Raw genomic sequence first — 12,560 nt, forward strand, 5'->3', positions numbered from 1 at the left:
TGAAAGTTGAGCGAAAGCTAGAAATGACAAAATCTGATGGTGCTTTTTATTTTTACAATCAGTGATGATTGTGGGTGTCTTCACCTGGCGTTTAGCCAATTTCAGCCATTAGCCTCATGAGCAGGACTTTGTATCTGCTGGCTGCTTTTTATGCAAACTTAACCTGATGAAAATAACATGCAAAGAGCCCAGACTACATATTAAATGTATGCATTTTTCACCATCAGTGCATACATTTCTGTATCTCATTTTTGTAATATTTATTTTTATTGCTCTAATGAAATACTGAAATAAAGATTATGAAAGCTTTATCAGTTAAAAGGCTATGACATTCAAAATTCAAAATAATGCATAAAACAAATTAAACACTTACTTAAATAAATGTACTTTTTGATGACATTATACTGTACTGAGATCCACCCGTACTTTACAGCTGAGTATACAGTACAGTAGACTGATGCGACTTACGTAGGTAGATTACATGTTGACTACAGTAAATGAGCTTTACATTCCACTTCTGTAAGAAGATCCCAGGACTTAGCGAAGTGCCCTTAACCTGGAACGACCTTTCTCAAGTCCTCTCCCATGCAAACATCACAAGGTTCCCCAAGAGCATACAAACAACGCCCCTCGGAACATTTCTCCTACAAATATTGCACATAGCCATTGGGCTAGTAGGCTGAAAGGGCGTGAAAAACCTCCAGACCGCAGATCCTTTCGCTCGCTCCATCATAAACAATATGGCCGTGTTGTGTTGATGTGCTGCCGCATGACAGCAGAGCATAGCATAGAGTTAGAATGAATAGATCGGCCCCTATATTGACTAAATTGTCCCCGATCTATTTTTTTCCCCTTATATCTGGACCGATACCGATAAAAATATCAGATCGGTGCATCCTTACTTTTAATCTATGTGGTGTTTGTATTCCAGACTCAGATTGTATGTCTGATTTCATCCATTTTTCCTGTGAAATTTAATTAATAGCCAACATAAAAAATAAACCCTTAAAGGTTGCGATTCCCCATCATTTAATGTTTGTTTTTGGATTTTACAAGCAAGAATTCCTCCTGCAAGTTGCATTTAAGGTAATATTTTCCCTATATTTCACATTTTTACAAAAAGTAAAAAGGGCTGAAAGCTGCTGATTTTACAACTACATTTATTAAAAAAAACAAAACAAAAAAAAAATAACAGGAAAACAATCAAACGCGTCCAACGTCCCACACCAGGGAGGAGACAGGTAATGAGGAGAGATATTTTTAAAAGCATACAAACCAGCGATCTGTTCATGTAGCAGCATCCAAATGTTGGAATTTCCAAAATCATTTTTATATTTAAATATATACTTTTTAATTAGTTTCTTTTGTTGTTGTGGGTTTGTTCTTTAGTTTTTTTGCCCTGCAAAGCAACACACTTTACAACATACACAGAGCTTTATCTCTCCTTAGTGCAGAAAAAAAACTACAAATAAAGAAGCTTCATAAAATAAACAACTTTAGGTTAAATAAGCTTAAATAATAGTGTTAAATACAAGACACTTCTGTGGCAGTTATGTACAGAAATAAACACATTTGGCATTGTAATTGTGGTTCACTGGCGTCCTCTAATAAACCACTGCATAAGAACTCATACTGCTACACGCACACACGCTCTCACACTCACATGATTTTATCTCAGTGAGCCACAGACAAGGCATGTGTTTATAAAAGAGAGCTGACAGAAAAAGGAAAAAAAAATCAATTTACAACCAGTTTTAGGCACAGTCTCTTCCAGCTTTATAAATACATGTCAAAAAACATCTGCTTCTCAAAAAAAACGCTTCACGCTTGTGCTCACTTCCTTTAGATAAATCAAAAAACAAAACAAAAAGGAAAACATAAAAACACAGTTTCATAACTACCACTTTGTTATTGCTAGGACATTGTGACAGTGAATGGAAACTACTGACAAATATGTGTAGGGAGAAAGCACCTTCAAACATCAAAATTACTGCCATGTGACCCTACTTTACAACACAGAGGAGAAAGGAAAACAAAACGTGAAAGCTGATCGAAAACAAACACGCCAAAACGTTGAAAACTTCTGTAACTTTGGGAATGAGGGTTTCAGAGAGGAAAATAAAAACAAAAAGGGTCTGGATTGAGCTACATTCATCCCCTCCCACCCCTCGACAGACCGAACATTTCAAGCCACCGTATGTGGATTCCTCTTGGTGCAAGCAGATGGTATCTCTTCATCTCGTCTTGTACATTCCTATCCCATCCCTCCCGCCTTAACCTCTCTGCTATCCCTGTATCTGTGAGGGAAGACACAGCAGAAGCAGCTGTGTGACAGTGTGCGCAGAAGCATACAGGTGCATCTCAGTACAATAGAAAATCATACAGGTTGTATTAGTTATATTTTCTAGCTATTTTTAAGTTATATTCAATTTAATAAAAAATGTTAAACCCATATTGTATAGATCCATCACACAGAACAATATGATGCAAAGCTCTTATTTCTTTTTGGATTATTATGAGTTCTGTGACAAAATTTAACAGCTGTAAAAGACGATTGGACATTTCTTTCTTTTTTTAATACACTGCAAAAAATCTAAATCTAGATAAGTCATTTTTTTTCTTAAAATAAGGGCATTTGTTCTTGAATTCAGGAGGTAAAAGAGACAGTCTGCCAATAGAACCAGACAATTTACACTTAACATAAGAAAACACAATTGCATTGTCTTATTTCAAGTGCATATTATCTAATTATCTTATTTTAAGAGTAAAATTACTCATTCCATTGGCAAACTAGCTCATTTACCTACTCAAATTAAGAGTGAATACACTTAATTTAGGATTTTTTTTACTTATTTCTAGATCCTTTTTGCAGTGAGTTAGCTGATGGCATCTTTAAAAAAGATAATTATTGGTCATTTTTAAAAAAAGACGACACAGTTAAAAGAGTGATGTATCTAAATATACTACTGGAGAGTTGAGTGGAAGGTAAAAATGAGGTAAAAAGGGTGCATCCTCAACAGATACAACTATAGTCTTGAAGGAATCATGAAGCAAAGTTCATTCTGCATTCCCATTTTTAAAATATTAATGGAAAGTTGAGTGAAAAGTAGAATTATATAAAATCTGATGGTGTTTTTTTTTTTAAATCAGTGATGATTGTGGGTGTCTTCGCCTGGCGTCTATCCAATTTCAGCCATTTAGAGAATTTATCTGCCTCATTCTGCCATAAAGTTTTGGGGTTGTGTTATTATTAATTTTCCAGCAGGACTTTGTATCTGCTGGCTGCTTTTTATGCAAACTTAACCTGATGAAAATAACATGCAAAGAGCCCTGACTACATATTAAATGTATGCATTTTTCACCATGTGTGCATACATTTCTGTATCTCATTTTTGTAATATTTATTTTTATTGCTCTAATGCAATACTTAAATAAAGATTATGAAAGATTTATCAGCTAAAAGGCTATGAAGTTCACAATTTGAAATAATGCATAAAACAAATCTGTGTTTATGTATCTTTGATATATGAGTTCAACACTTAATGAAATAAATGTACTTTTTAATGACATTATACTGTACTGAGATCCACCCGTACTTTACAGCTGAGTATACAGTACAGTAGACTGATGCGACTTACGTAGGTAGATTACATGTTGACTACAGTAAATGAGCTTTACATTCCACTTCTGTAAGAAGATCCCAGCACTTCTCAAGTCCTCTCCCACGCAAACATCACAAGGTTCCCCAAGAGCTTTATTTGCAGGGATGGAGAGACCAACAACTTAAAAAAGGCAGAGAGGATTTCCCAAAACTATAGTCCAGATCTGGGTTTTCAGTCTCTCACACAGTGCAGCACAACATCCTAAGCAAGGGGTTGGCTTTTATTATTCGTCATAATTCTCTTGGGGTTGTTTTTAAGTTTTTATCTGGGAGTCTTACATGGGTGTTTAGTGTGTGTCCAGGAGAGATGAAGCTTTCTTTTGCTCCATCTTCCTCTTTTTCTGAACATCTTGTGCTCAGGGTTTCTTGTCTATAGTGTGAAAGAACCACTCGGTAAACTTCCTGAGCTGAGCCGCTGCCGTCTGGCTCTCCTCCTGCAGCCGCATGTTGTCCTGTCTCAGGTGCTGCACCTCCTCCTGCAACATGGCCTTATCCTCCTTCTCCTGGACACACAAAAAAAACATGGGAGAAATTAAGTAAATGGATACAAAAGAGCCGATAACAACCTCGCTATTAAAAGTACATCCGTCTTTCATCGACACGGTGTAAATGACAAGCGTAAAAGTAGCCAGACAGCCTTTTCCTCTGCCCTGACAGAGGTGTATTTCCTCAGCCCTTTTAAAAGCACTCTGCTAGAAGCGGGGAAACACGGGGCTGGGACACAATAAGGAACGGAAGCAGGATATCAAATTAAGTGGATGAGTATGTATTACGCAGACCTCAGGGCATCCATTACTCAATGTCAGGCTGAGTGACACAGACATATGTTTGCTAGTACAAAAAATAGAATTAATAAGGGAGATTTTAATGATACATGCAAACTTGCCTTTCTGAGGTCTTGCTGCAGCTGCCTGAGGATGACCTCCAGGCGGTTAACTTTGCCAGTTAGCGTGGACGGAGAGCTGCTGTTGGTTTAAACAAAAAACAAACACTGTTAATACACCAAAAACATGGAGTTCAATTCGAACACCTGCATCTGTAACAGAAAGTCAGTTAACTTCAGCTTGTCTTTTTGGAGTCATTTCTTTTTAATTTTGACAATCTTGTGGATTTTGATTTTCTTTCTAAGAATAAAGTCCAAATGTTCAAATTATGATCATTAAAGCTAAAAATGTTAAAGGTGTGAAACAAATAAAAACAGCATATTGCTTTCTGATTATTTTAATGCATGTTTAAAATGTTGCGCTTGGGGACGAAACCTCCTAAAATCATAATTTTATTGTCAAATATGGACGTATGTAAAAAAAAGTATAAAATGCTATTGTTTTAAATACAGCTGTGGGTACTTGTTTGGAACACGATAAAGAACAGAATCAGCAATTATTATTACTACAAGTACGTTACGCAACCACTCAATGGCTCGACTGTGCACAGAGTTTTATTAAAACAATTGTTGATTGAAATGAATATGGTTGCCCACATATCCATCAACATCTGCCTGAGTGCTACCAGAATTTTTAGGTTTTTGTCACACTTTATATTCATCGCTCTGGCAAACAATAAAAGGCCAACTGGACTTGCCATAGAGTGCTCATAAATCCCTGGGGAGGGTACAGATCCTTTATTCAAACTAATGACTCATGACTTCCTCCTCCTCACAGAACCATATAAATCTTAGTATTACGAGCTCCCGCTGGAGCCAGGAGAGTTTGCAATGACAATTTCTACTTTGGTGGCCATTGCCTAATTCATTAATGCCATGCCAAAACATTGTCACTATTCAGAATATTCCATCTGCTTGCTTTATTTTATACTTTAGTAACTATTTTGGGAGTTAAAGCACAAAAGTATAATTTTAATACAAAAGTTCAAAGACAACATAAAAGGCAAAAATGCAACAGTAGATTAAGATGCCAGTAGAAGCATTTCCTTATGTTATCCATTAGATTTATAAGGTTATTTCAATTTCGCTACTTTATTAGAGGGTTGTGATTCAATAGTAATTTGATGGCTGCTAAGCTGAAGTATAATCAATCTACACTTCCTAAAGGAGTTTCTGACTTTGTGATTTTGGGCTGTAAATAATGCCTACTCTGCTTCCAGCGCTGCTCCCTCCGCCTCCACCACCCGTCTGGTCAGCTCTCTGGAGATCTGCAGAGCCTCGACCCGCTGCATGTCTGTCATGGTGCAGAAAGACGCCACACGCTGGTCTGGAAGCAGAACAGGTGATGCAACAGGTCACATAATCAGGCTTCAAAATCAGAGCGGGAAATGTGAATATTATCTCAGTGTAGCAGATAGCTAAAGCACATCTAGCTTAACTTGAACTCGTGTTCCTTACAGAATGGGTGATTCATTAATGGTTCTAATGCATGACGCTCATTGTTGGAAAGCCATCTTATTGAAATCTAGATAAAGAGGACCGAGATGGTAACATGATTTTTCTAGAAAATAACAGACATGGATAGACTCTGTGGGTACTTCAGGTTTCTGAACCCTCGACTTTCTTCTGACAGCTGTTTGGCTCACACTGTAAAGCTGTAAGACACTAGTCATGCTTGTTTTACCATATCAGACCCTTAAGCTTCGCCAAAGCCGCATGGAAAACCCAAACTTGGCATAGTGCGCTCTGGGATTTCTCAGTTTTAAGGCTTAAGGCTCTGTTCTGTACAAACCAATCCTTCTCCAGCCGTTGGTCTAAGACCCAAGATAGGAAAATCTGCATATTCATAATTTAAGTAAGCATTTCCATTAATTTAGCCAACAACTGAAAGCTAATCCACTCCAAGACAAAAGTTGAATGAGGACGGAGCTGGTTGGCAAAAAGAAGAGGGACCAGGCCTTAATTTACATATGAATGAATTCCTTCCTCATATTCCATGTCTGCATCAGAAAGATTAGCGTCTTCTCAGGCAGCAAACATGCCGCCTGTCATTTGGGGTTCAGGCTACATCCAGATTTAGTGGACATCCTGAAAAGAAAAAGTTATAATTGTGAGTGCTCATGTTTATTTGTAGGGGAATATCTGAAAGGCATAATATTTGGATGGAGCATTTAGTGCTGAGAATTGCCATATTTCCTTCTATTAGTGGTCCAACCCTGAAGAATTTTTCGCCTTACAATAGATAGAGAATAGAATTCTATGGTAACTGATCAATTACTGCATTATTATTCCACGAGGATAATATTTAAAGTGCAACCAAAACCAGAGAGATATCTCAGTGGTTCATTAAGTAGCATACCGGTAATTGCACTGCTACTCTGATGATACACAATTTTTTTAATTCACCGTTTGTGATTTTTCCTATTTTTTTCTTTTTTTAAGTTAAATCTGAAAAACTCACATGAAGAGAAAAGACAATTAGGAGAAATTTATTGATACAATTACTTTGTCTTTGGCGCTCAGACCTCGGCAGGAAACATAGAGCTTAATTTTGATGGATATGCATGAACAGGAGTAAAGAACAGGGCTGTTTCCCCCCCAGGCCTGAAACGGGTGGTGGAGTAGAGATAGATGAAGTTGGTCAGTCTGTAGACTGCTGGTTAGCGAGACATTATGCTGAGCTTTATGGGGAGATCCAGTTTGCGTGAGCTGATACTAGAGCTTCACTCAGGGACCTGGAAGATGGAAGTCCAGTTGGATAACACAGGTTGAGAGAACCTGTCAATGATGAGCAAACATGGAGTGACAGTGGAGAGGAAAAACTCCATGTTGGGAAGAAACCTCTGGCAGAACCAGGCTCAATATGGCGGTCTTCTGCTGGACCAGTTAAGATGAGACAGGGAACGCAGTAAGAGTCAGGGAGGAATGACGCTCTGATGAAGCTTTAGCTACGATGGAGGAGGGGATGGAGCACACAAGTGCATATTGGAGGCCTTTTAAGATGAACTTTGGATGCTGATTGGCTTTCGTGGAGGCGTGGTTCGAAGCTGATTGGCTGTGTCGCAGGTGGATGTAGGAAAGCAATGAGTTTCTTCAGTGGAACTTCTGCCTAGGCTCCATTTTAAATCTTTGATTCCTAAATTGCAAATGTTACTTTCTAACGATGCCAAACCTATAATTTGTTTTACAACAATGGTAATGATTTAATGGCTTAATTTGTAACATCAGGAATGTTTGGACTGTAAATATAAAAATTAAACAAATGAATTTACTACAGCTATGAGGCATTTGATTCGGTGGTTTCATGTTTTGTGAAGTATTAGCTTTTGGGGTGTAATCATACCAGGACAGTTCCCTGGTCCAAAAGCAGACTTCGTTATTGCTTTGCATTTTTCGTACCATTATTACAGCAGCAAAGTCATCACAAGTGTCAATAGCAGCTCATTCAATACTGATTTTAATGTCAGAGAATGTGTCACGCAAAAAAAAAAGATACCCACATGCTTATAGCGTAGTTACTAGGCAACAAAGGACAGATCGAGTATGATTACAACAATGCGTTCTCTACTAAGGGAGCTTGCTTAGCCCATAGAAACATATGCTTTCTGGCGTCGGGTCAGATGGATGCAGCTTTGTATTCAGACCTGAAGGAATCGCACCAGTGTCTGTCTGGAGGTGGAACGAAACCACCTCACAAAAGTTGATCTAGATCAAATTGTTTGGATTGGACCCTGGTTTACTGACGTTTATTGAAATCTGCAGAAACATTCCAGACCAAGGCAGCTAACGACCTCTGATCTGTTTAAGGTGGACCAAATATGGCAGGTGGGAATACACCCTTAAAGGACTACCTACACTTGAGGCAACTTTTTTTTGCTTATCAACTGTATAAATATATGTCTGATAGTGATGTCTACATGTCTCAGGCATTATTTCAACAATTTATTACACAGTTGTTGAAATCCAGCTTTTGTGTCTACAACTGCTTGTTTGGTGCCCTCCTCAGGTTAAACGGCGGCTACTGCATAAATCTTTGCTATTGGCTTAACCAGTAATGCGACGTAATTTCAGAGAACTGAAGACAGCAACTTTACCCTGGGCAGCTGCGGTTTCCTGAGGGACTGGCAATACATTAAATAATGATAAAGACAATCTTTGATCATGTGGCATCCAAAGCTCAGCATGCATAAAATTGAGATGTTTTGACATTTTAGAATCATTTGACAATTTTTGGAGGATTACAGCCTTTTAGTGAACCATTAAAATTTTGTGGTAATGTTACCAAAAAAGCTATGAGGCACTGTGATTACAGTCATCATTGACAGAAATTGTACAGTTAATGTCCAAAAGGTCAGAGCATGTTGGACATTCATCAAAAGAAAGATGAATGCAGGGCAGGAGGATATTGGACTCCTCCCATAACTGCTTGAGGTTTTATTATTTCAGTAAGCTATCAATTTAAAGACTATACAAGAGCAGTATTCTTAATTGCTGAGACTACAGGTTTGTTTATGACCAGTTTTTTTCAACATAAAAAGGAGAATAACGTTTCGCACAATCAAAATTAGGATTTCTTTTTATCCTGACCGACTGCTTTTCTGTTTTCTCTCCACGTTGCTGCTTAAATATATGAGAAGGATGCTCCAATTTACAATGACTGCCATGACAAGCGGCGTACTGCTGTCAGTCAGACTCTTCATCATCTCTGCTGAACTCCCCTTTGCCCCCCGTACCCTCGGTATATAATGGACTTTAGGCTTTGAAGCCGGAAACAAACCAAAGGCTAAACTCTAAACTGACAAAAAAAGTGAACACAAGCTGTTTGCTTACGGGTTGGGGTCAGGTAAAGTTCAACTTGAGTAAAAAAAAAAAAATCTCATGTGATGCTAGCCGGGAAGATGAAATGAAAGAACATGACAGTTAAGTCTAAATTAAGCATAATAATGATAATAAATAATAAACAGATGATGCTGCACAGGATGTGGTAAAAAGAAACTTGACTCAAAAAGATCTTCTACACACAGAGTGATATAATTCAACCATTTTCTGCTATTTGGATACTTATGTTGAGTCAAGAGTCAAGTTATCTTAGAAAAAAGAATATCACATCAAATCTAAAAAACAGATTAACACAAATATGTGGGACTCCTTAAAAAAATGCGTTAATTAAAAATGCGGGATGTGCACTCAATAGTAGAAGCTGGTATAATACTTTTGCATTATATATATATATATATATATATATATACAGGTGCTGGTCATAAAATTAGAATATCATGAAAAAGTAGATTGATTTCAGTAATTCCATTTAAAAAGTGAAACTTGTATATTATATTCATACATTACATACAAACTCATATATTTCAGATGTTTATTTTGTTTAATTTTGATGATTACAAATGACAACAAATGAAAATCTCAAATTCATCATATCAGAAAATTAGAATATTACTGAAGACCAATAAAAACAAAGGATTTATAGAAATGTTGGCCAACTGAAAAGTATGAACATGAAAAGTATGAGCATGTACAGCACTCAGTATTTAGTTGGGCCTCCTTTGGCCTGTATTACTGCAGCAATGCGGCGTGGCATGGAGTCGATCAGTCTGTGGCACTGCTCAGGTGTTATGATAGCCCAGGTTGCTCTAATAGTGGCTTTTAGCTCTTCTGAATTGTTGGGTCTGGTGTATTGCATCTTCTTCTTCACAATACCCCATAGATTTTCTATGGGGTTAAGGTCAGGAGAGTTTGCTGGCCAATTAAGAACAGGGATACCATGGTCCTTCAACCAGGTACTGGTAGCTTTGGCACTGTGTGCAGGTGCCAAGTCCTGTTGGAAAATGAAATCTGCATCTCCAAAAAGTTGGTCAGCTGCAGGAAGCATGAAGTGCTCTAAAACTTCCTGGTATGTGGCTGCGTTGACCCTGGACCTCAGAAAACACAATGGACCAACACCAGCAGATGACATGGCACCCCAAACCATCACTGACTGTGGAAACTTTACACTGGACTTCAAGCAACGTGGATGAAGTGCCTCTCTTCTTTTCCTCCAGACTCTGGGACCTTGATTTCCAAAGGAAATGCAAAATTTACTTTCATCAGAGAACATGACTTTGGACCACTCACCAGCAGTCCAGTCCTGTTTCTCTTTAGCCCAGGCAAGACGCTTCTGACGCTGTCTGTGGTTCAAGAGTGGCTTGACACAAGGAATGCGACAGCAGAAACCCATGTCTTTCATACGTCTGTGTGTGGTGGTTCTTGAAGTACTCACTCCAGCTGCAGTCCACTCTTTGTGAATCTCCCCCACATTTTTAAAGGGGTTTTGTTTCACAATCCTCTCCAGGGTGCGGTTATCTCTCTTGCTTGTACACTTTTTTCGACCACATCTTTTCCTTCCCTTCGCCTCTCTATTAATGTGCTTGGACACTGAGCTCTGTGAACAGCCAGCCTCTTTAGCGATGACCTTTTGTGTCTTGCCCTCCTTGTGCAAGGTGTCGATGGTCGTCTTTTGGACAACTGTCAAGTCAGCAGTCTTCCCCATGATTGTGTAGCCTATAGAACTAGACTGAAAGACCATTTAAAGGCTTTTGCAGGTGGTTTGAGTTAATTAGCTGATTAGAGTGTGGCACCAGGGGCCATCAATTTTGAACCTTTTCACAATATTCTAATTTTCTGATATGATGAATTTGAGATTTTCATTTGTTGTCATTTGTAATCATCAAAATTAAACAAAATAAACATCTGAAATATATGAGTTTGTATGTAATGTATGAATATAATATACAAGTTTCACTTTTTAAATGGAATTACTGAAATCAATCTACTTTTTCATGATATTCTAATTTTATGACCAGCACCTGTATATATATATATAAACATTATTGTAGCAAAAGCATAGAGATGATTAGCCTGCGTTTCTGCCTTGGAGTTGGGGTAGCCACTGTGTCCCTTATCATCTTGAAAATAAACCACATAATCTACAGTAGCCTATATGGTATTTTTTCGACAGGCGGTTATGCTAGTGATATAAACAGTGAAGATGTTGGTATTTTTGGCAGTGAGAGCAGCTGCTAAATCCTGCTGGAAATAAAGAATGCTTACTCTATTTCACAGTAGACATTTATGTTAACTTTGGAGTTGCGGAAACCTGAACATTGAGCATCATTATTGAACTTAACCCAATAAAGCTGCTCCTGAGGTTGCTTTACAACTAGCGAAAATAAATGCAACGGGCTGGGATCACCCCTGTTGCCTTTATTCATCAGAGTGTTTCCTTTTACTTAACTTTCCAATAATACATCTAGATAAAGCACTGAACAGACAGCTAACTTATCAATAAATTTTATTGGCTGACTCTAGTTATAGAGGACATCAATGAACAACTAGAATAGAATTCAACTTTATTCTCATTAAATTGTCACAGGTACAAAGCAACAAATTCTCTCTCTGCATTTAACCATTTGGGAGCGGAAGGCTGCCATTGTGTGGCGCTCGGGGAGCAGTATGGGGTTAAGGGTCTTGTTCAGAGAGCCAGAGTGGCAGTCTGTGGGAGTGGGGTTTGAACTCAGAACCTCCTGCATGAAATATCTCCTTTCTTGTTTCCTGTAAAATTTTAATGATCTGAAACTTGATTTTTAATTTTCATTAGCTCCAAGTAATTATCACCAATATTAACAGAGATCCAATACAGTAAGGAAACATGTCTGGCAGCATGTAACGAAAAAATGTGTAGGTGTTTTTTTTTATCATAAGAACAAAATGACTATTCTTGCTATTCTACCATTTTAGGATCCCGACAAAAATCTTTATAGGAAAAGGAACCAGAGTAAATATTTTGCCTGAGTGCTAACTTGCTGGTTTTATGGTGTGAAAATTGGATCCATCTCTGATCTTTTTTTCCTTTTAGATAACTATGCCTGATGGGAGCCACAAAAACAGGCTTGCAGCAGAGCTGCAAAAAGCCGAGAGATTCCCAATAGCCCCATTCAGTAGCACTTAGGACAAGGTAGTAGAGAC

The 12,560-nt window shown here is 38.0% G+C and overlaps 1 protein-coding gene across 6 annotated transcripts in view; it reads right to left on the reverse strand.

Annotated features, from left to right (window-relative positions):
- Positions 1-3,712: 3,712 nt before the first annotated feature.
- The window catches only part of LOC119789674 (signal-induced proliferation-associated 1-like protein 2), a 139,967-nt gene continuing 131,119 nt past the window's right edge, over positions 3,713-12,560 (reverse strand). For 4 of the 6 annotated variants that reach the window (XM_038294680.1, XM_038294678.1, XM_038294676.1 and 1 more), the window contains 3 exons: positions 5,754-5,871; positions 4,548-4,626; positions 4,018-4,164 (listed from right to left, as the gene is read on the reverse strand). In XM_038294680.1, coding sequence (XP_038150608.1) covers positions 4,018-4,164; positions 4,548-4,626; positions 5,754-5,871 — 344 coding nt within the window. Of the gene's footprint in view, positions 4,165-4,547; positions 4,627-5,753; positions 5,872-12,560 lie in introns of all 6 variants that reach the window. The other 2 variants (XM_038294675.1, XM_038294679.1) reach the window with 1 other exon arrangement.

Source organism: Cyprinodon tularosa, unplaced genomic scaffold (assembly GCF_016077235.1).
Source record: "Cyprinodon tularosa strain WSP-4 unplaced genomic scaffold, ASM1607723v1 ctg343, whole genome shotgun sequence".
Lineage (NCBI taxonomy): Eukaryota > Metazoa > Chordata > Actinopteri > Cyprinodontiformes > Cyprinodontidae > Cyprinodon > Cyprinodon tularosa.